This window comes from Telmatherina bonti (genome assembly GCF_933228915.1).
Source record: "Telmatherina bonti genome assembly, chromosome: 3".
Lineage (NCBI taxonomy): Eukaryota > Metazoa > Chordata > Actinopteri > Atheriniformes > Telmatherinidae > Telmatherina > Telmatherina bonti.
The window spans coordinates 36,557,552-36,581,337 of record NC_136621.1 but is presented as its reverse complement, the minus strand read 5'-3'; the positions used below and the strand labels follow the sequence as shown (position 1 = coordinate 36,581,337).

Genomic DNA, 23,786 nt, shown 5'->3' with positions numbered 1-23,786 from the left:
GCTCTGCTCATCTCAGACTGGCCAAAGCTCCATACAACACACCTTTTATTAAGAAGCTCTGCTTTTTCCCCTTTGTTTTTTCTTGACCTGTAGCTACGATAGACTATCACTTCACAATGATCTGCTGTTTGCATTTGTCATGCCTGAAACTGAGACAAATCACGTACAGCTGGTCTTAATCTTCTTCTATCTGCAGACAGAAAACACTCCAAGGTTGGTAAATTCCACATCAGAGGCAAGTAAGAATAAGAGAAACCTTTGAACCTCTGTCCATTTATTTAAATTAAATTTACTTGTTCAAACATAAACTAAGTTAGCATGAAGGTATGGAGTCTAGAGAAAAATAATATCAGTAAAAGCAAATGGGAACCATAAAATCTGACCTCTGATAGGACTGTAATAAAATTGCCTTGACATTATAAAATAAACTAAAACATTTTGGGTTTGTTGAGACGAATCATGTCCTGTAAAAAAGAGATATAAGTACTTTTCTTGTGTTTTTTTTTCCTTCACGCTGCAAGCACATGTATTACTGTAGCTCCATGCAAGTACAAATCCAATAGTACGTTATTTACTGTATAGTTTCTTTTTAAGTCTCACAGACCCAAAAACATGTCCGTCCATCATAACTAGTGATTTTATATGATTTGTAGAGGAGCAGATGTTCTTCCAGATGTCGACTGTATCCACTGGCAAAGTGCCTGCTGACAGAGGTCAACCAGTCAGGGCATCCTTCCTTCTGGTGAAATAATACAGCTAAAGGGGCAGGTATGAGTGATGAGTCATCTGTCATGATTGCCTGAACATGTGCAGATTCTCACTGTAGGGTTACTGTACTGTTTAAACCTGACGTAACTGATGGATGAGCAGCAGATGGGTACAGCTTGAACCACAGATCACAAAACAACTTTCAGTCATCAAGCCTCCAGTCTCAAAGTTGTTTTTTGGTGCCCCCTTGTGACCGTTCAAAACAAGACCGCCTGCTTGGCTGGATGATATATTTGCCAGAGGGGTAAAAACTGGTGTGTCAGCACCTGGCTGGAACTGGCAGACTCTTCTCAATCTGCTGCTTTCTTTTGGAGACACTCGAACAGTAAGGTTGGCTTCACTTATGTGCAAGAAGAAAAGCAGGTTATGAAGTAATATCAACACCAGCATTATTTAGTAATAGCACTTCAGTCATTTCTGTATGTCAATGTTTATTACCAAGAAAAGCTTTGTTTTTTTGTTCTTTTCTGAGCTGAGATTTAACATTTTTATATTCTTGGTGTAACAAGTTTATATTCTTGGTGTATTTTTGTTATCTGTAACAGTGATGTGTTGTTTGCAATGAGTCAATTCTTGTTGCGGAAGAGCCAAATTGCCCTGCGATGGACTAGTGACCTGTCCAGGGTGTGCTCTGCCTCTCATCTGCTAATTGCTGGGATAGGCTCCAGCTTCCCCGTGACCCTGACTAAGCCGTTTGGAAAATTAATGCATGTATGAAGAAGAGCCAAATCTCTAGCATGGAGGACCATGTGGCTAATCGCATGCAAGGATCATACCATTTTTGTGAAAGAAGGAAGAAAAGATGCAAATGTAGTGGAATAGGCAACACATAGAGTTCAATTTAAATGCAAGTGCATTGAGTAAAAGTTTTTGTTCTTTTCTCAACTCATAATGTTTTAAAATGAAATTTACTTTTCAAGTTGTCACAGAATGATACAAGAAGGTTTATCTTCTTAATGTATTTTTGTTATCTTTACACTTATCTGCTCAAACACAAGAAATAGACCTTCTACCAGCTATGAGGTGGCATTTCTCTGCATGTTAAAGTAGAAAAGCTGACAATCTGACAATTTTCTTGACAATTTAATTGAAATTTTCGAGAAAACTGACGATTTCAAATGGGAGGATGGGCAAGAGGAGAGGAAAAATTACTGTAAAAATCACAGTGAAATACTTTCACATCTGAGGAAACACTGTATTTTATTCCCAGCAACAAAAACATGGCCAATGTTGGTGATCAGTTGTCAATCTGACATTACATTGTATCCATGGAAAACAGACAAGTTAAAATAATTTCTTCACTAATGTTTGATAATGTATTATTGTGAGATTTGCATGTTATATTCCAATGTGAATAGTCATTTATTAAAATTCCTTCTCTATCAGATGAATCACAGCATACATGAATGGACTTGTGTTGAACTAATATGAAAAAACAGACTAACTGAGGTCTCCACATAAGATACACTAATCACTAGACGTAAACTCTAACAGCCAAGGTCATATATTAGGGTTTCTGTCAACCTTTTCAGGTACAAATGATTATTAGAACTTGACACCTGAGAGGCAAGGTGGCGCAACGCACTAATTACAGATTTGATAGACAGTAAGCCGCAGTTTTTTGGCTTTGCATTTACATTTTGGCTTTGCTTTTCATGCGTTTTGATGTTTCCTTCAGAATTAAAGCCTCGTCCATCGTCACGTCACTAACCTCCATTACACGTCAATGGAGGCGGGTCAAGCAGACTCTTATTTTGAAGGCGAGGGGAGGCCGCTACAATGCCTAGTCACGGTGAGTTACCGCTTCCCTCCCCCCCTCCTTTCCTTCCTATGTGGCTCTCAGCTCGACAGACCGTGATGGAGGATTTGAGCTAGACAACGTGAGTTTCCTTTTATTACACATTTAAGCAATGAGAGACGACTTATACGACTTGGGGTGGGTACGTTTACGGGCAAATGGGAGGCGTCTTCTTGACAAAAACATGTCTCGAAACCAATTTGCTTGCTTGTTTGTGCGCGTATCGGTTCGCAGCCGCTACTCCGTGTGTCTATTATTAGGAGCCAATGTTTCTGTCAGGTTTGTTTCCGAACAGTTCAACTTATTTCTAGCGCCACCCGCTGTTTTTTTATCACGAGTTTACCTCAGTTTATCATTTGCTCGCCGGTTTCTTTGGATTATTTTTTTCAATGAAAACGACTTTCTGAGCCCGGAGATGATGAAGAGGAGGGGGGGTACAAAACGCTTTGTGTGTCAGGTAGGTGGAGATGGCGCGGAAATCTAATGCCATGTCGGCTTATGTAAGGACTACTCCACTTCTGGGTCGTGTTTTGGTACATCCAGTTCCACTGTTTGCACGGTGAGAGTGTCTGTTGCGCAAATGCTCGTCTTCGTTTTGGTGTTTTCCAAAATCAGTGACACATCCTGGACGTATGTCCAGGGCCGGATTGAAAGTGTAGAGTCCGCCGGGCCCAGAGTGTTCCAAGGGGCCCCCTTTCCCCACCACAACATTGTGAAAATTATGAATGATAAACTGTGAAAGGACATTTCTAACATCTTTCAGCCAGTGGTACCAATACACTGGATACTGCGGTGTAGGCTGTGGCGATATGCTTTTGTTCCAATTTTTTTTTTTTTTTTTTGGGGTGCCGATTCGATTTAAATTACAATTCTCAAAATTCCTTGATATTGCTGATTTTTGTAGATTAAAAACAAAATAAATGTATAGAACTTTTTTTTTTTTTTTTTTTTTTGCTCGTAATTTTCTTTTCTTTCAATTAGAAAAAAAAAACAACTCAGTGGCCAGACCATCATTCTGCTGCTATAACGCCCCAGAAGACAAGTAAAAAGATCAATTAAAAATAATAAAAATGGCAGAAATTTTTATAATTGATTAATTTTATTTGTTTAAAAAAAATAGATTTTTTAAAAACAAATCGATTTTAAAATTGTGAAGCAAAAACATCCCGATTTTCGATTCGATTTTCCGATCCCTAGGTGTAACTATCTGGTTTTTATTTACATTTTGTTTTATGTCCAAACTGCTGGTGTTTTCCCTACATGGACCCCAAGTGGGCGTGGGCCCCTGGGCTTTTGCCCATAATGTCCATTGCGTATATCCCCCATTTAACTCGCTCAAATCGCTTCAGCTGTTGTGCAGTTCCTGCAGAACTGCAGCCAAGTGTTGCAGGCCTTGAAGGGCAGCTCCAAAAGTGAGGTGCAGGGTTCCTCGAATGCACCCTGGAAAAGTTCAAAACCATGATTATAACAAGTGTTTGGATCAGTCGTGGGTTTGAGTTGTGCACCATTTTTCTTTAACCTGTGTAAATTGTCATTGTTATTGGTTTGCATGAAATGAAACAGATTATCATCAGTCATATCAATCATAGTTCAAGCCAATATTCTATAATATTTAATCTAGTTATTTACTGCTTTATGTCAAAATATTGCCTATCAGAAAACTAACTTTTTTAAGTAAAAGACTGAAAAAAAAGTTTGTCATTTGTCCTAGAATCAAGAAGCTAAGAGTCTCTCCAGGTACTCTGGCTTCCTCTCACTTTCCAGACTTGCATGCAGAAGTGAATAAAGTAGAAGTAGAAAGTAAAAGTCCTGTCCGGCAGCTCTTTCCCACCAGTCACTAAACCAGGTGAATTTAATCAGCTCAGCTTCACTGCAAGCTAAACAAGCCTGTTGGTGAAAACAGCTGGTAGATCCAAAAACATGGCAGGACTTCTACTTTATTTTTACTTCTGCTTTATACCTCTCTGCTTGCATGTTAGGTTAAGTGGTTATTCTAAATTGTCCCAAGGAGTGAATGTGAGCGGTTGTCAGTCTCTTGTGTTGGCCCCGTGATGGACTGGCGACGTGTCTTGGATGTACCTTGCCTCGGCTCCAGCTTTCCCGCAACCCTGAATTGGTTAAGAAAAATAAAATAGATGGATGGAATACTTAATCAATAAAAGATTTGGAAAAATACACATATTCCCATTCAGTTGACTGGGTTAATGTTTGATTTGCTGTCATGGAATTTTTTTTTTTTTTTTTAGCAAATATCTTCTCCAGCCTGCATGAAAATAATAATAACCTGTGATTTAAAAGCAGATTAGAAGGTTCATAAGCATTAGTCATGACCCAAAACAGGCTTTAAGTCGGCTATTGGTGAAATATTAGCGAAGAGCAGCACATACAGACTGATACTTGATACTTGAGTAGCCTGTTAGTCTGCCTCGGAGAGAGTGGGGTTGAGAAATACGTTGTGTTGTGTTGTGAAACATTATTCAGAATCCCGGAGGGAGAAAATCACTGCAATAAACCTGAATCATAATGTGTTACATGTTGCAGTTTCTTCAGTATGCTGACTATCTTATGACAAGCTTTTGGCCCTCACTATCAGTCTGTGTACTATTTTTTTTATTTATTATTTTTTTTATAATAAAAAAAAAAAGCTCGGTTATGGTAAACTTTTTATTTGCCTCATCTTCAGTTACTTAACAGGGCTTGTAAATTGAGAGAGAACGTAGGGCATATTGGCTCGTCTGTGCCTTATCACTGCTTCAGGTCATCTTTAGCGCGTATATATACATACATATTTATGTGTATGAGTGTGCAAGTCATGGTGCCATTGTTATACAACACTCAGAGCGTCATATTTGCTGAGTTAGTCTGACTCCTTCCTTTTCCAAGATCAGCTGTCAGTCAGCATCGTTCTGTTGTTTGTACTTTGTCTGTCACAAGCGCTTCACATTGTGAAAAGCAGAAGTTTCGGTGCCACTAAAGTGAGGTGTTACGTATGTTTGCATACCTCTGCATCTGTAAAAAGGTTTTTTGTGCTCACATGGTGTCAGTTTCCAAACCAGTCTGCAGAGTTGTCATCTACCTGTTTGTATCATTTCCTGCAAAATTTTGCCACAATTATTATACAATTAACGAATCCAGTTACTTCACCTGGTTGTAGTTGTTTGCATTGATGCTAATTGGTTTTTATTCACTTTTATGAGAACATAATAAAAAGAAGGATGTGCTCCAAGTTAGCTGTTAGGAGGTTACTAGCAGTACCTTATGTGTCATTTTCATAGTCATCTTCATTCGTCTGCATTAAAGCAACAGAATGAAATTAAACGGGCTGTGATGATATGCTTATGTCCGATTTTTTTGGTGCCGGTTTGATTTAAATTGCGATTCTCGTGATTCTTTTTATAGACTAAAGACCAAAAAAATGTACAAAACTTTTTTTGCAACGTATTTTTCTTAATTTCACTTAGAAAAAAACATCACTGTAGCCAGATCATCATTCAGCTGCTATAATGCCCAAGAAGACAAGTAAAAGATAAAAAAATATATATATAAAAATGAAAAATTGATTTTAAAATTGTGAAGCAATAAAATCCACTTTTTTTTTTTTTTTTTTAATCTCCCACCCCTAAAAACTAAAATAATATTTATATTTCTGCATTGTTTTCAACCATTAATGGATAACTGATTGTTTATTTTATAACAACTATCAAATAATAAGGAATGGGTGAAAATATCAAAATAATCCACGTCCAGGGAGTCAAGGTGGTTAAAATAAAAGGCCTTCAATCAAAATTGACAAGGCCCATGATTCTTGATTTATTAAAGGTGTTTTATTCTAAACCACTGTGAGTCCCTGGACTTGGATTATTCTGCCAATTTTTTTTATTTTAATCTTTTCCTCATACTGAAGCACTGCCTTTCATGAGCACCATGGATTTGACGGATACCTGCACCTGTCATCTCTCCTTCTAACTTCTGAACAATGACGTGTAACTATAAAACTCATCTTATTCCTTCTGCAGTTTTTGTCTTTTTGTAGTTATAGTTTTAGTCTGTCATGAGACAACAGGATCAGTGGATGGGAACAGGTTATACAGTTTTTCCTGCATAAAATGCCGGCCCTGACTTTATGCTTTATTACTGATGTCTTATCTTTGCTCGGTTTCCTCTGTTGCAGGCGTTGCATACCAGATCTGGGTCATTATTCTGCTGGTTTTCCCTGTCATTGGATTGTTGCATGTCTCCTGTGGTTGTTGCTTATTGAAGTCCTTGTGAGTTCATCCCGCTGTGGCATCACATATTCTAAAGGTTTTTCACCAAACGTATCTTTCTATTTGTTCCACTGATCTTTTATCAAGCAGTCGAAGCTGTCATGCAGACAGAGATACAAGTAGCTTTTTTCATTCTCCATTTGTTTTGCTTACCTGCTTGTTGCAGTTTCTCTCTTCAGTATCACATACTGGAAGAAACAATCATTCGGTTCTTGCCAACGTTGACAATCTTCTATCAGATCTTTCGTGTTTTCCATCAGGTTTTTCACCCTGTCATGCCCTCTGACCCCATCTCTTACACTCCCAGTGTCAACATGAACATATCAAACATGCTAGTAGAGTAGGGCTACTGCGCTCCTATAAAGGCCAAGATTCTGCAGGTTTTCAATGTCTTCCTGTTCTGCACAATTCCTCATTAATCTGAGTCAGGTGGGTGAAAGCAGGGATACATGGAAAACCTGCAAGACCAAATCCACTTTATTTATATAAACAGTTTCCAAAGTGCTGCACAGAATAAAACAAAAACAATGTTACAATACTAAAATATCAATAAATAGAAAGTGATAAACTTAAAATCAATCCCAATAAACGGGTAAAAAAAAAAAACATTAAATAATTTTATAAAAATGAAATAATAAAAAAAGACAAAATTGAGTACCTCTCTATAAGTCTTGAATGTCTTTGTGGATCTCACTTGTCATTTGTTTGGAGTTTGGGATTATTTATCTGATGCCAAAATAAGACGACTAGTTTCAGTCTCGATTCTCCCAAATGGTTTTGACAAACTGAGGTTTTCCTGCAGCTCTTAAATCTTGTGGACGGTTTTCTGCTGGAGTTTAATTGCAGTTAAGTGGGGGAAAATGCAATAAAAGATTATTGATTAAGTCTTTAACTTAGTTAAGAGAGTACACGTTTGTTTTTTGTTTTTTCCAAATGAATGTTATTCTTTAACCAAACAAAAAAAAACTAGTGCAACCATAAATCTTGAATAAAAGGAACGGGAAGAAGAAAATCTCATATTCTCTCCGGCTTACACAAATAATTAACTTTTTACTTAATGTTTTACACTTTATTTGTTATCTACACATCCCAACTTGGCAAAATAAATTTTTTAAAAAATGTCATTATATTGTCATATAAAAGCTTTAATCGTGTTATTATACAAAATTTCTTCATTGGTTTCTTTATCCAGATTGTTCCATAAGCTGACTCCAAACACAGAAAAACATCCAGCTTGTGTTTTTAATATCTCACATCTTTTTTCAAATCTTTTTTTATTGATTGGATTGGTAGAAATTTCCTGGGTTTCCTGTAAAACACTATATTCAACTAAATCATTCAGTTGTAAAAACAGTAACTTTGTAAATAGGTCAGTAGGTCTCTAGCTGCTATTTTTTAAAGCATGAAATGAAAACTGAATTATGTTTTACATGCTGTTCCCCATGTTTCAGTGAAATAAGTCAGATATATCAGTGCACACATTGGTTTATAGATATGGAATATGTTTATTATTTGATTTAAAAAGCAGAAAAATTAGAAAAACCTCTGCAGCTGCACTGGATTCCTGATAAAACCAGCTTTGATTCTGATTGTGATTTTAATTATCATGCTATAATTTGCTGAAATTGCCAGACATCGGTGCATCTTGTTCTTGAATTGTGTGCTTTGTTGTTCTGCTCCTCTGAAAACTGGATTGCTTTCAGCACACAAGCATCGGATCACATTGGCTTTTCTTTTTCTTTGCATGGTTTTTATCACTAATGGGTTGATTATGGGTCAGTGGGTTAAGTCGTTGCATTGGTTAACACTCAATGTTATGTAAGTCTATAGGGACGTATTTTTGCTGAGTCATTTGTTGCATAAATGCTTTTCTTTGTCCTCAGTGCAAACAGAACATGTTTGAGGCTGATTTCATAAATGTGAACAATATATATACTGACTGTTTCTTCTCTTCTCTTCTCAGCTGTCAGCTGAACCGACCGCTCAGTTGTAAACAAGCAAGAATATCCCAGGATTGAGCAACTTCGAGGAAGCTGTTTCTGGAGTAGACCATCCATCAACCCCCCCCCCCCCCCTTTCCATTCCAAAGGGCTCTAAAAGACAATTTTGGTGCTTGGCCTTCAGGATCAACAAGCTTCGACTGCCTCATCTTCAGTATCTGACTGTGTGAGACCCCGTCCAAACTGTTGACCTGTTATTGAAGCAATAAATCAATCAGATGGGGGAGCGTATGTTGGGGTTTTTTTTTCCACTAAGAACATTTAAGCAATCTGAATAATTTTAGTTGGAGAAAACTTAAAAAGATTATCCAGCAGACAAAAGAGGCACGGTTCTGTTTTTCTCCTGCTGTCAGGAATGATTGCCAAATTCCTGTGGACATGGAGTGGAAAGAAAAACAGTTTTATAGCCAAGACAAACAGAAACAGCTCAACTAGAAGAGTGTACCCTCAGTCTTAGTGTTCACTTTCATGAAACCTTACTGGTCTGTTCTGCAAAGTTAACCATTGGACAAACCCAGAGGAATCCTTAACTCGGCATAGTTTCACCATGTTGGGACTGTGATGTACAACAGCGCCGCCAGCCATGAGTGGCAGCTCGCGTACAAGATCGGAGTCAAGCGCTGAACAGAGCAAGAAAGTCCTCGTGTCATCATAAAAAAAAGACTCACTCAGATAAAAAATCAGGCATATCCAGAAGAGCTGGGAGTTTTTACTTACCTGTCCATCACCTCAGTTTGTTTTATTTTTACCCATGCCTGCATGCGGTGCGAGGATGCCCCATAACACTGCGCCCTGTTCCTGAGAGACTCTGAGGGAGGAGAAAGGGTTAATAGGAAATGACAGAGTGCTTGACAGAATGCAAGGCGCTGGTGACTCCATCCACGCGCAATGGTCACCGTGTCTTCAGCTACACGCTGGAGAGCCACACGTCGGCTGCCTTCGCCATCATGAACGAGCTGCGTCTGGAGCGGCAGCTGTGTGACGTCACGCTGCGGGTGCGCTACAAGGACCTGGAGGCGGTGGATTTCATGGCGCACAAGGTAGTTCTGGCTTCTTCGTCGCCCGTCTTTCGGGCCATGTTCACCAACGGCCTGAAGGAGTGCGGGATGGAGCTGGTTCCCATTGAAGGGATTCACCCCAGGGTAAGTCGGAAAGATGGCTGAGAAGGATCATCATCGCTTGCATTATAACTTTTATTTCTTGTCAGTCATATATATGTATATGTATATATATATATATATATATATATACACACATGTATATATACATATATATATAGTTGTGCTCATATGTCTTCATCCCCTTTCATTAAAGAAAAGGCTGAATTTACAACAGTCACTCAAATAACTGGAGACTTAAAAAAGGAACGATAACTAAAAATTTGCAAAAATACAATTTATTAATATAACACTCTTTTTTTTTTCATTTAATTGAGTTGAAGAAAGGAAAAAAGATAAAAACAAACAAATTGGTCCTGGTCAAATTAGAGCACTTTTCTGTTGAACAGTGGGACAAAATACCTGTCGACAGGTGCAGAAGTCTGACTGAGAGGAACAGAAAACACCTGACTGGAGCGGAAACATTAAAGGATTGTTCAACTAAATATTAGTTTATGACTGACGTAATATGTAATAAATTATCTTATTTGTTTGCTTTTTAAAAAATATTTCTATTGAACCAGAGTTAGAAAATAATGTAATGATTTTCATAAATTTTTATTTATTACTTTAGTCAATTACAGCTTATTTTACAGGCAGCTGTTTTTTTCCTTCTTTAATGAAACGGTATGAATAAATGTGAGCACAACTGTGTGTGTGTGTGTGTGTGTGTGTATATATATATATATATATATATATATATATATATATATATAATATAGAGGAAGCAAAAATCTGTGGAGTTTCTGTTATTTCCTTAACATCTGATAATCTCACTGGTTTGGTGTTACATTGATAATTTAAGACAAATATTTGGGGAAGCTATCGTCTAAAATTGGGATTTCACCATTACATCCTTTCATTAGTAATCACAGTATTTAACTTTATTTCTTTCATTTTAAAATTTAGTTTGTTTTAAGTTTATCAAGTATTTTTTTTTATTTCATTTTGATGATTTCTTTACACAAGTTGGTACCAAGAAAATCCATAATTTATTAGATGTTAACTTCTTGGTTCTCTATATAGTATTTTGCTCATTTTGCTTGTTCTTTAGATTTTTTAGACTCATAGTGGATTTTAGTTATATTTTTATTATTATTATTTACTACCTATTTGCACTATCTACTTTGTTTGCACCTTTCATTACTATTTGCACCCTCCTTGTTGTTTCTGAGAGCCTATGTAACAGTGAATTTCTCCACTGTGAGATAAATAAAGTCTTATTTTATCTTATCAATCTTATCTCTTCTCATAACTTTTTCTTCCTTGATCTGATCTCAGGTTATGGATAGACTGATAGAGTTTGCCTACACGGCCAGCATCTCTGTGGGTGAGAAGTGCGTCATCCACGTGATGAATGGCGCCGTCATGTACCAGATAGACAGCGTGGTCAAGGCGTGCTGCGATTTCCTCGTCCAGCAGCTTGACCCCAGCAACGCCATCGGCATCGCCAGCTTCGCCGAGCAGATTGGTTGCACAGAGCTCCACCAGAAGGCCAGAGAATACATCTATATGAACTTCAGCCAGGTAAGCCTGAAGCAGCGTCGAGAGAGGGTGCACAGATATGCTTCGTCTTTGGTTTTTGTTTTTTTTTGCCTTTAAATGGACAAAATCAGCAGCATGTGAGAGAAAAGTTTCACATGAACACACACTTTGTATATTTGTGATCAATCCCAGTTTGAGAAAAGTACTGCTTTCTCTCCATCTGAGGAGAAATCCACGTTAATTCACAAAGTTCGACAACTTTAGACAGGTTTTAATGATCCGTTATAAATATAAGTACACTAAAACTCAAACCAGATACTTAACTTTACTGTTTCCACCGTGGTTTTGTACCTGAGCACTCAAGTTTTTATTGTTTTAGCTCTTTCACTTCCTCCGTTGTGGGCTTAGTTGTCTTTACTGCCTCAGGCCAGTGTGTGATGAGACTACAAGTCACTGCGAGTCAGTCTGTGTGGTTGAGGCATAACTAGCTGCTAACATGACTGCAGAGTAAATGAAATGAAAGGCCAGTCTCAAACATTTTCTCACACACTCCACAGTTTCATGGTGGTGGACATGCAGATCAATAAGTTGGTTTAACTCCTGTGCAAATACACTGGGCCAAAGAGCGTGGCCCCAATTACATGACCATATCGACTCCAACTCAGCTGTCTTCCAGTATGGAAACGGTGAACCTTTCATGAGAGAAGATTGTATATCAATGTAGACACATTATCTGGAGATTTGCTCAGAAATGACGGTCAGAGCAGAAAGCCAGATTTCTGCTGTATTTTGCCTCCATATTCGTCCAAACAAACCCTGTTATTGTTCTGCCTTTTAGTAATCCTCGTAATCATTTGACGTTTCACACAAAGAGATGACTTCTCTCAAGAAAATTATTTATTTTTACTTTATTTTCACATCATCTCGGCTTATAATGCCGAAGCAAAGTTGAGGTTTTGTTGGACAAGTATGTGATGCTGCCAAGAATTTTCCTCTGAATTTATATCAGCATATATTGGCTTTTATAAACCCAGATGGGGGTTTACGTGTAGTTAGCTGGTCAGCTTTTAGTTTTTGTAGGCTGTTTTTACATTATAGCAAGTGCAGCGCAGCTAACACTCATGTGGGGAATTATTAATTACTTTAGATTATTTTTCTGATTATTTTCTTATGTGAGTAATAGGAGTGGGGAAAAAAATTGAAAATGTGGATTTTTTTTTTTTTGTTTCACAATTTTAAAATGGATATTTTTGTTTAAACTTTTTTTTTTTTTTTTAAGATTAACAAAAAAAATAATACATTATATTAAAAAAGTCTTTTTTATTGTTTTAATTGATCTTTTTACTTGTCTTCTTGGACATAATAGCAGCAGAATGATGGTCTGGTTACTGTGATGTTTTTTCCTATTTGAAATTAAGAAAAATGACGAGAAAAAAAAGTTTAGTACATGTTACAATTTAATCGAATCGGCCCAAATAACTTCAGTTCTTTCTAGCTTATAGAAGAATGAAGTTACTTGGGAAATTAGCACCTTTTGTTACTTAAATGTAATGATTATTAATGGGAAATCTGTTCGTATTGAGACCTGATTCTGAATAATCATCACCCCAAAAGTCTGAATCGAATTGAATCGTGAGTTGTTGTGAGATTCACATCCCAAGTAAGTCAAAGACCTTTTAGGTTTATCAGTACTTTCCAGTTGAAATTAACCAGATTAATTATAATAAAAAGATGCAGCTCTACTTGAAATATTTTTTATTTTATATTTTGTTTGGTTTTACTGACTTGCTTGTCCAAATCTCAGCTCTTGAAGAACAAAAACTTTGGTTAAAAACTTGTTTTATTGCGGTGTTGCAGATCGCAACCCAGGAGGAGTTCTTCAACTTGTCTCACTGCCAGCTGGTCAACCTCATCAGCCGCGACGAGCTCAACGTGCGCTGCGAGTCCGAAGTCTTCCATGCGTGCGTGGCCTGGGTGCGGTACGACCGAGAGAACCGCCGTCCGTATGTCCAAGCCTTACTGCAGGCTGTCCGCTGCCATTCCCTCACCCCCAACTTCCTCCAGGCCCAGCTCCAGTCTCTGGACTGGGATCCACAGTGTAAAGACTACCTGGCCCAGATCTTTCAGGACCTCACCCTCCACAAACCCAACAAAGTCATTTCTTGTAGAACTCCCAAGGTGCCACAGCTCATCTACACGGCTGGGGGTTACTTCCGTCAGTCTCTCAGCTACCTAGAGGCGTACAATCCCTGCACCGGAGCCTGGCTGAGGCTGGCGGACCTCCAGGTGCCCCGCAGTGGTCTGGCAGCGTGCGTGATCAGTGGGCTTTTCTACGCCGTGGGTGGGAGAAACAACGCTCCTGATGGCAACGTGGACGCAAATGCTTTGGACTGCTACAATCCCATGAACAACTGCTGGCTGCCGTGTGCTCCGATGAGCGTTCCCAGGAACCGGATCGGCGTGGGCGTCATCGATGGCATGATCTACGCCGTTGGCGGTTCACATGGCTGCATTCATCATAACAGTGTGGAAAGGTGAGTAAGCATTTAATAGAGGAGGCTGACGTCACGCTTTATTTATTTTAATAATCTTAAATAACAGCAGAATTACTTCCTGGTGTTCAGTCTCCATGGTTACAGCTTGGGAGGTGCGTCAGATTCAGTGTTCCTCATGTATGCTTTTATTTAAGGTCCCGTTGATCTGAAACGATCTGTTGTTGTTTCTGTGGTTTGCTTCTATTAATGGCGCAAACTTTAGTTTGATCCGTTGGCTGTCTGAGGTCAGTATGTACTGCAAGAAAAGGAATCAGGTAGCTTCCTGGAAATTATCTGCCCATGTTCTGCTTCCTGTAATTTATTTTTAGCTTCTGCAAAGCAGTCATGACTGTTTTAAATAAAGTGGGGTTATAAAAATTTAGCGAGAGCTCAGAATAATGTCATGTTTCCAGTGGGGTGTTTATATTTAAATTTTGACCTTTTTTACTTTTTACTGTCTGTCCACCAAACTAGGATGAATTTATATTGTTTCTCTTCACAAACTGCTTGAACTTTAAGTTTTGAGTGACTCAGTTTTCAGTTCTTATGTGTAAAAATAAAGTGTTTTGTGTTGAGTCACTGCTTGACAGTGATATTAAGCAACACGTTGTGTCTGTTTACACGTTCCCTATGAATGTCATTGCAGGTATTTAAGTATGTGAATGACTCATGTGTACCATGGACCACTCAGATTATATATTGTACTGAGAATTTAGGACATAATCTTTATTCAAGGCTAAAAGTTTAACCAAACTCTGCCCTTAGTCTGAAACTGACAATTATTAACAAGCTAAACCACAATGCAAGTGAAAAGCAGAACATGCTAAACCTGTCTGAGCCTGATGTTAGAAAAAACATGTGACCTTCCACTGGAAAACTGCAAACGTGCGAGAGATGACATGCAGACATTTAGTGTCAGAACACGAAACCGAGGACGAAAATGCATTTTTAACTTTTTTTTTTTCTTTTTTTTTTTAATGGTGATCATTTTTATAATAATAATAATGTGGAGAAAATTATTTATTGCTGAGTAAGGAGTCAACATGATGTAATTCAGATTTTGGTTATTATAATTAATTAATTAGATTTATGACAGAAAGCAGTTCTGCATGGCATCCAGGGAATCTTCTTTCTTTAACATCGTTTGTAGCGCAAAGAAACGAAGGTCTCAGCTTAGCCATCAGCATGATGTCATCAGCTGTCTGTGCATCTGTCCCGTAGCCGGCCTGGCTCTGTATTATCTGGAGTACGACTAAATTCATGGGAGCTGATAACATATTATTGCTATCAGTGCTATTATCAATCACCTTAAGAGTACAGAGCAGAGTAGTTATTAGGCTACTGACTCTGTCCTGTAATCTGTTCTTCTTTCTGATACAGACTTTGGGATTTGTGCCATGGTCTTGTATTTAAAGAAATGTAGCCATGCAGGTCTCTTCTTCCAGCAACAGACAGACAGTGGGGCACAATTCAAGAAGCAGCTCCTGGATAGAACCAGTTTTCAGTCTGCATCTGTAATCTTAGTGTATTTCATGCGAACAGAGTAAAAGTAAAACACGGGCTATGAATCAGGGATGAGATCAACCTAATGCTCCTATTTTTGGATCAAAATGTGCAAAACCAAAACCAGCTGCAAGATCAGACTGTCATTAGATACTAGATATGGAGACATGGAAATTTTTGCTTTTAGATTTAATATTTAGAGTATATACCTCAGTGGAAATGGTCATAATGAGGCTCAAACTTCCAACATTTACAAAAAAAAAAAATTGTTTATTGTCGATTAGACATGTCAAACATGCTTTACTAGCTTAACAAAGTGTGCTCCTTTTTGTATTTTTGTACATTTAAATAAGCAGTTTTAGTTTAATGTATATGTACAGCTGGAGGACATGAAAACACCTTTTGGAAATGGACTTTGGTTGGGGGGAAAAATGGATCAAAGTTAAGCATAAGCCTCTGTTTTTAGCTCACCCTGCCCAGCATTGAAGCAAGGAGAGTGATAGCCTGGCTGCTGTGTTTTGCTGTGAAAATGAGCTTTTCCGGAAGGAACTTTATAGGTATAAAGATCCCCTTGATGAGCTGAATTCTTATTTTATTTATTTTGAATGATTGATTGTTACTGAATTTACATAGTTCTGCTGGATAGAAAAGGGACAAAGAAAAAATAAAAGATAGTCAGAGGAGAGTCATGGAAAACAATCCAACCACAGATTCCAGACAAACTGCTACGAAACTTTCTTTCAGAAAGTTTTGTTTGTTCAGATATTTGTTTGTTAGAGAATGTACAAAGTTCTGCTGGACCTGACAGGAACGGGGTAGGAAAAAGGATAGAATGAGATCGGGGAGAAGAGAGGAGACAGAAACTTTCTCTTCTGCTTGTTTCTCAGGTATGATCCAGAGAGGGACCAGTGGCAGCTGGTGGCCCCGATGCTGACGCGGCGTATAGGTGTGGGTGTTGCTGTCATTAACCGGCTGCTTTACGCAGTGGGGGGGTTCGATGGAGCCAGTCGGCTCAGTTCCTGTGAGTGCTACAACCCTGACAGGGATGAGTGGAGGACCATGGCCCCCATGAACACGGTGCGCTCCGGAGCAGGTGAGGAAGAAACAAATCAGCTGTTTGTTGCTGGTTTCCTTCATCTACCTTCAGTAGATGTTAGGGGTGTGACGATATGCTTTTGTCCCGATTCGATTCCAATTTTTTGGGATTTAAATTGCGATTCTCACAATCCTCCGATATTTCTGATTTTTGTAGATTAAAAACGACCAAAAAAAAAATGTATAAAACTTTTTTTTTCTTGTCATTTTTCTTCATTTCAATAAGGAAAAAACAGCGCAATAGCCAGAGCATCATTCTGCTGCTATAATGCCCAAGAAGACAAGTTAAAAGATGAATAAAAAAAACAATGAAAATTTTATAGTGTATTTTTTTTATTTATTTGAAAAAAAAATCTATTTTTTGAACAAAAAAAATCCGTTTTAAAATTGTGAATAAAAAAATCCCAATTTCCGATTTTTTTTTTTATTCAGTTTTCCCACCCCTAGTAGATGTGGTTTGTCTTAACTCATTCAGACTGAAGGTTTGTTTGGACACCTGATGACGCCTGATTCATGCATGTACGTGCACACAGTCATGTAAAAGACAAGCCTTAATCCTCTGAGCTCTTCAGTCTTATCGGCACATGATGAACAAAGATGCTCCTTGTTCACACTTGAAATGCGCTAAAACGTCTCAGCCGGTCAGATGCTAGTTATTTAGTAAAATCTTGTTCCAGTTATTGTATGTTACACGTGTTGCCTCATTTCATTTCATCCTAAACAAAAAGAACATGTAGGGACATTAAGCGATGTCCTGTTTCAATACTACCTCTTAAAACACATTTTGTGCATGTATGGCCCACCGATATGATCGTCAGGTGTCCATTATTACACATATTCATGTCGTCTTGATTCACTGTCGTGTCCTAATGTCTGATGATAGTCCTTGTACCAAGATATCTAATTTTCCTTTCACTCATCTTAGGTGTGTGCGCGCTGGGAAATCACATCTTTGTGATGGGCGGATACGATGGCACCAACCAGCTGAACACAGTGGAGCGCTACGATGTGGAAACAAATACATGGACCTCTGCTGCCTCCATGAGACACAGGCGCAGCGCTCTGGGAGTCACTGCCTTACATGGACGCATCTATGTATTAGGTGAGTGGAAACAAGAATCCTTCCTTTTTATTGATTTAATGGATTCATTTACAGGAACTTGTGGTCATTATACGACCACTACAAGTATTTTCTGATCTGAGAGAGAATAAACTTATTTGTCATCTTCCCTCATACAGTGTGGATAATAAACAAAGCTTTCATTTTATAGATATAACATTGTGAGATTTATTTTAATTAAATGGTGTTCAGGTTATTCAGGTCAAGTCCGCTCTACTAGCTTCTTAGGAACTCCTCAAACTTTTTACGCTTAGTTGGAAAGATGTCTGACATATAAACAGGCTCTAAGTGCCAGGTGTTGGAAGAGCCTACATTAGGTTTCAGTTTGACATTTGAGATCTTCTAGTTCCCACAAGTTAAATCAATGTAAAAATGTCGCAGCACCACATCCTAGAATGACCTTCCTGCCTTAAGAGTCGAGCGAGTGTCGGATAGATCATCAGCAGGTGAGAGCAGCTCTCTGAAAGCAGACATTTCTGGCGGTTTGCTCGTCTGAAGCATTTAGCAGTAATTGCAGTAATCATCTTACATTTCTAATGAAGCTGGGATTGTGTGCAGGACAGCAAGAGAAAGTGAACCAGTAATGATCTTAGGGATTTGCTAGCCTTCAATCTGGGAAGGACTCCGTCGTTCTAGAGCGAGAAAAACAGCCGATCTCCCCAAGAGTGAAAATCCCAGCAAGTTCACTGAAAACTGTATAAAAAAAAAAAGAAAGGAAAAAACACAGACGTTACATCTCAGACTCTCTAGGCCTCCGCTTGTTCATGGCAGTACAACTGGAAACGAGGCTTTTTCATATATTCTGTGTACTTTAATCTCCTCCTCTTTCACCGCAGGGCAAATAATGACTGATCAGTCATCTGCCCCCCCTCCCATCACTGTGTCCTTCCGCACATTAAAGCAGCTTTGTGGAGTCAGCTAAGTATCGACATGACAGCTGGTTTAAACGGGAAGTCCCGTGATGCTGGCTGAAGTTGGGACTCTCAGAAGAGTATCGATGGCAGCGTAACATGATCACATGTTGTTTTTATAGAGAACCATGACATGTACTTTAGTCTTTCATACAGTTCTGATTGTGGGAAGTTTTTCATATAAACAACAAGCTCTAATTACGGAAGCGTAGAGCTGTCATCCTCATAAAAAAAAAATATATAAAAGTTTGGGCCCTATCTAGTTATAACATGATACGTTTCACGTTTTTACAATAAAACTATCAGTTTTATTGTAAAATAAGATAAGTTTATTGTAAAAACGTGAAACGTATCGCGTTATAACGTGATAAGTTTATTGTAAAAACGTAAAACGTATCACGTTATGTGATAAGTTTATTGTAAAAACATATCACGTTATAACGTGATAAGTCTATTGTAAAAACGTAAAACGTATCACGTTATGTGATAAGTTTATTGTAAAAACGTATCACGTTATAACGTAATAAATTTATTGTAAAAAGGTGATACGTATCATGTTATAGCGTAATAAGTTTTTTTGTAAAAAAGTATCTTGATAGTTTATTGAAAAAACGTGAAACGTATCTTATTATAACATGATGAGTTTATTGTAAAAACGTGTAACTATCACTTTATAACGTGATAAGTTTATTGTAAAAACGTAAAAAAATCACGTTATAACGTGATAAGTTTATTGTAAAACTGTAAAACTATCACTTTATAACGTGATAAGTTTATTGTAAAAACATAAAACTATCACTTTATAACGTGATAAGTTTATTGTAAAAACATATCACGTTATAACGTGATAAGTCTATTGTAAAAACGTAAAACGTATCACGTTATGTGATAAGTTTATTGTAAAAACGTATCACGTTATAACGTAATAAGTTTATTGTAAAAAGGTGATACGTATCATGTTATAGCGTAATAAGTTTTTTTGTAAAAAAGTATCTTGTTATAACATGATAGTTTATTGAAAAAACGTGAAACGTATCTTATAACATGATGAGTTTATTGTAAAAACGTGTAACTATCACTTTATAACGTGATAAGTTTATTGTAAAAACGTTTTAAAAAATCACGTTATAACATCATAAGTTTATTGTAAAACTGTAAAACTATCACTTTATAGCGTGATAAGTTTATTGTAAAAACATAAAACTATCACTTTATAACATGATAAGTTTATTGTAAAAATATGAAACGTATCACATTATAACGTGATGAGTTTATTGTAAAAACGTAAAACATATCACGTTATAACATTATAAGTTTATTGTAAAAACATAAAACTATCACTTTATAACGTAATAAGTTTATTGTAAAAACGTGAAACTATTCACGTTATAAAGTTATAGTTTATTGTAAAAAGGTGAAACGTATCACGTTATAACGTGATAAGTTTATTGTAAAAACATAAAACTATCACTTTATAACGTGATAAGTTTATTGTAAAAACATATCACGTTATAACGTGATAAGTTTATTGTAAAAACATATCACGTTATAACGTGATAAGTTTATTGTAAAAACATATCACGTTATAACGTGATAAGTCTATTATAAAAACGTAAAACGTATCACGTTATGTGATAAGTTTATTGTAAAAACGTATCACGTTATAACGTAATAAGTTTATTGTAAAAACGTGAAACTATTCACGTTATAACGTTATAGTTTATTGTAAAAAGGTGAAACGTATCACGTTATAACGTGATGAGTTTATTGTAAAAACGTAAAACGTATCACGTTATAACGTGATGAGTTTATTGTAAAAACGTGAAACTATTCACGTTATAACGTTATAGTTTATTGTAAAAAGGTGAAACGTATCACTTTATAACGTGATGAGTTTATTGTAAAAACGTAAAACGTATCACATATCTGCAAACGTGAACTTGGTCATTTTCCACTTTAGATGAGGAACTTGCGTGCGGGGTGGATAGGAGATCACAAATGGCTCATTTACAGGTCTTGATAGGGTTTTTCTTCATACCCGGGTTGAGACATTGTGAAATTCTTTGGGTGACATTGTAATAAGTATGCGTAGTTTAAGGACAGTTTTGAAAGGCATGGGTCTGTACAGATGGAAGAATGAGTCCGGTCCCCTTGACATGGCATCATTTCTGATTTGAAACTTGAGTGACACAAAAATCGCTATGATTACAAACTACATCATCTTAGCTGCATTCAAGTGCAACCCATCCACCTCTCTTCTACCGCTTACCCGGGGTCGGGTCGCCGGGGGCGGCAGCCTAAGCAGGGAAGCCCAGACTTCCCTCTCCCCAGCCACATTTGCCAACTCTGCGGGGGAGATCCCGAGGCGTTCCCAGGCCAGCCGAGAGATATAATCCCTCCCTTTTACAGTAAAACTTATCACGTTATGACGTGATACGGCTCCAACTTTGTTTTATGAGGATGACAGCTCTACGTTTCCGTATCTAATATTTTACCACGTGGTCAGGATAAGATGTCTTGTTTCCCACAGAGACGATGAAACGTTGCTTTATTCTGGATATTCTCCAGTATGTTCGCCTCATAACCGGTTATTCTTCACATTAAGCTCAGTTTGCACCAACAGGACTTTAATTATAGTTATTCTGTTTCATTTTCAACAAGTCTTAACGGTGAAACATCCTCATGCTTTACAGGAGGTTACGATGGCAACACCTTCCTGGGCAGCGTGGAGTGCTACGATCCAGAGCAGGACACCTGGTCGGAGGTGACGCACATGACGTCGGGGCGTAGCGGCGTGGGCGTGGCTGTTACTATGGAGCCCTGCCAGAAGGAGCTGTCGGAGTGTCAGAAGTCCCTGGTCGCTCAGTCTGCCGGCTCGTTTTTGCACCCCGGTGGATCCTTTGTGTAAGACACGTGACATTTGGCTCCAGAATTTGTCACCTTTGCTCTAAAACTCAGCTCTGAGCCAAGCTGCAACGCCACACCCTGCCTCACTGACTCTCAAAGAAAAAAGATCCAAAAGTATCCAAACACGACCCTCAGTCTGGTTTCTTCTACATGACATCTGATTGGTTTGCTACTGTGACTCCAAGCCCTCAGACCTTCGTCTACCAGAAAAGGGCTGAAAAATAAGTTTTTTTATTGTCTCTTTTGTTTCATTTAGGTTTGATGGGAGAGGAAAATACCAGATTATAGCAACAAAAGTAGCGCTTGTCTGTGTAGGCTGGAGGGTCATAAGTGCCATTACAGTTCCAGTTAGTGTTAATGTGACCAGTATGTTGTTCAGAGGCAGACAGACTTGCTCCATGTGTAGAAACTGGTGAACATGATCCAGATAGAAGAACATTTTGTGATGTTTCTGTCTGAAACCTTCTGATGTCCCTGCAGGTCTTTCAGTGGTACACATGTTCCAGCTCTGATTCACAGGATTATTTCACACACATGCGCTTCAGGTTTTGTTTCTAATATCAATCTTCTGAAGTCTCCTTGGGGATTTTTTTTTTTTTTTTAAATTCCTTGTTTTGCAGATGTGAGTCCCAGAAAAGCTTCCTGCCGTCCAAACACGAGGTAGTCAAAGAAACTTGACACTCAGTTGCTAGTTCGCTAAAATTACCAGTCCTACAATACATTCCAGTTTCTAAAATACTTTGTTTTAGTTCCCATTTACTCTAGACATTACACACTTAGGTGGTTCATAGTCTTGTCTGGTTGTAATTGAAATAAAAGCTTAAATAAGTGGAGGAATATTGATCTAAATCACTCTAAAACTTTTACAGTAATGAGCTCATATTTCAGAAGAGGTTGGGATTGTGTGCAGGACTGGCGACTGAATGCACGTTTCTGAATCAGGAAGGCGTGGACAATATTTAACACCTAATGCTGCAATAAAATTACCAAAAAAATTACAACTACTGGTACATAACAGCCTAAAAGCAGATCTGTTTCAAATTCAAGTGTGGCTACAAGAGATGCAGGGCTTTAACGTAGCTGCATTATAACAGTGGTGTCCTTTCACTGGGAAATAAAGAAAATGTGAAAATTTAGAAAAGATATTAGCAAAATGTTGCCGATTGTCTCCTCAGGCTCTCAGATAAGCTGGTGTGATGGTTGTGCACAGCACGACCTATGATGAAGAAATGATTTTTTGACTACGTTTGAGAGAAAATAGAATATTTGTAGCGTTAGAAAACCTGGACTCAAACATCTCACTGAATGTGTCTTTATATTAAAGAAATCCAGTAACCACTGACAGACTTACGATCACCTCACCTGCAGACTTTTTTCCCTTTTTCTTTTCATATCCGAAAGACCTCCGAAACATCAGTGACCATGTTTGTGCATTAGTGTTCAGATACTGTATACTGATGACAAAACCTTGCTTAAATGAGTGTATTTGTAACAGCAATTTAAGCTACAAACGTTTTTAAGAGATGTTTTGTACATTGATAAGTCTTGTACGGGATTCCAGAGTTCACTTTTTAATTTATTTGTTCAGATCCTTTTCTTGTTCCTTAAAACTGACATCAGCTTTGTACTGAATCTGACTCATGGTGTAGGGTTTCTGGATAACCAGCATGCATTGGAACCAGGTGGAAATGCCTGTTTCTGCTCAGTTTTTGGTGGTTTGTGGAAAAAAAAAAAAAAAAAAAAGCATCACCTTGAAAAGACTTTTTTTCTGCCTCTACAGTCAATAATTGGAATGGAAATTAGATTATTTAAAGTCTGCTTTGTACATTTTTTTTCCAGCGAACAAAAACATAAACATGTTTCTTGTACCTTCTTGTATTCTTGTTTTACTTTATCTGTATTTTGTCCGTGTCGTTTTATTCTTTAACTTTCTACTTTCAACTTTTTTACAGTTCTTAGTTGATGGGAATCTACAATATGCTGTCAAACAAGCTCATAGGACTGCAGCAGTTAAAAGATCCTCCAAACAGAGAGAGAGAGCAGGAATTGGAGTTAAAATACACATCATACAAGACTTGTATATGTTTTATTACAAGATATGAACCATTCAAAAGTAGAGCCTGAGCAGCATTTTCAGGATATGAAACACAACACCTGTAACACACATAGGCGGTGTGATGGCATCAACATGCAAGCAGCGGGTCACCCATGATGTGGCAGAAGAAACCTCATGAGTAAACTGA

The 23,786-nt window shown here is 37.8% G+C and overlaps 1 protein-coding gene across 3 annotated transcripts; it reads left to right on the top strand.

Moving 5' to 3' along the window:
* Positions 1-1,046: 1,046 nt before the first annotated feature.
* keap1b (kelch-like ECH-associated protein 1b) lies at positions 1,047-23,376 on the top strand. Of its 3 annotated transcripts, XM_079261690.1 has the most exons (8): positions 1,047-1,093; positions 2,447-2,560; positions 8,795-9,973; positions 11,270-11,515; positions 13,331-14,007; positions 16,398-16,603; positions 17,531-17,707; positions 21,330-23,376. In XM_079261690.1, exons 3-8 carry the CDS (start codon positions 9,668-9,670, stop codon positions 21,542-21,544), a joined length of 1,827 nt encoding a protein of 608 aa, XP_079117816.1. In that variant the 5' UTR covers positions 1,047-1,093; positions 2,447-2,560; positions 8,795-9,667; the 3' UTR covers positions 21,545-23,376. The 3 variants fall into 3 exon arrangements, with proteins under 3 accessions (XP_079117816.1, XP_079117815.1, XP_079117817.1); XM_079261689.1 differs by lacking the exon at positions 1,047-1,093 and having other exon boundaries at positions 2,530-2,648; XM_079261691.1 differs by lacking the exons at positions 1,047-1,093; positions 2,447-2,560 and adding an exon at positions 2,946-3,023.
* Positions 23,377-23,786: the final 410 nt, after the last annotated feature.

Bases quoted from the DNA above. Each gene is read 5' to 3' on its own strand.
- keap1b (XM_079261690.1), top strand. From the start codon at position 9,668: ATGACAGAGTGCTTGACAGAATGCAAGGCGCTGGTGACTCCATCCACG. The intron at 11,516-13,330 runs GTAAGCCTGAAG...GCGGTGTTGCAG, and splicing joins TCTATATGAACTTCAGCCAG to ATCGCAACCCAGGAGGAGTT. The intron at 17,708-21,329 runs GTGAGTGGAAAC...CATGCTTTACAG, and splicing joins TGGACGCATCTATGTATTAG to GAGGTTACGATGGCAACACC.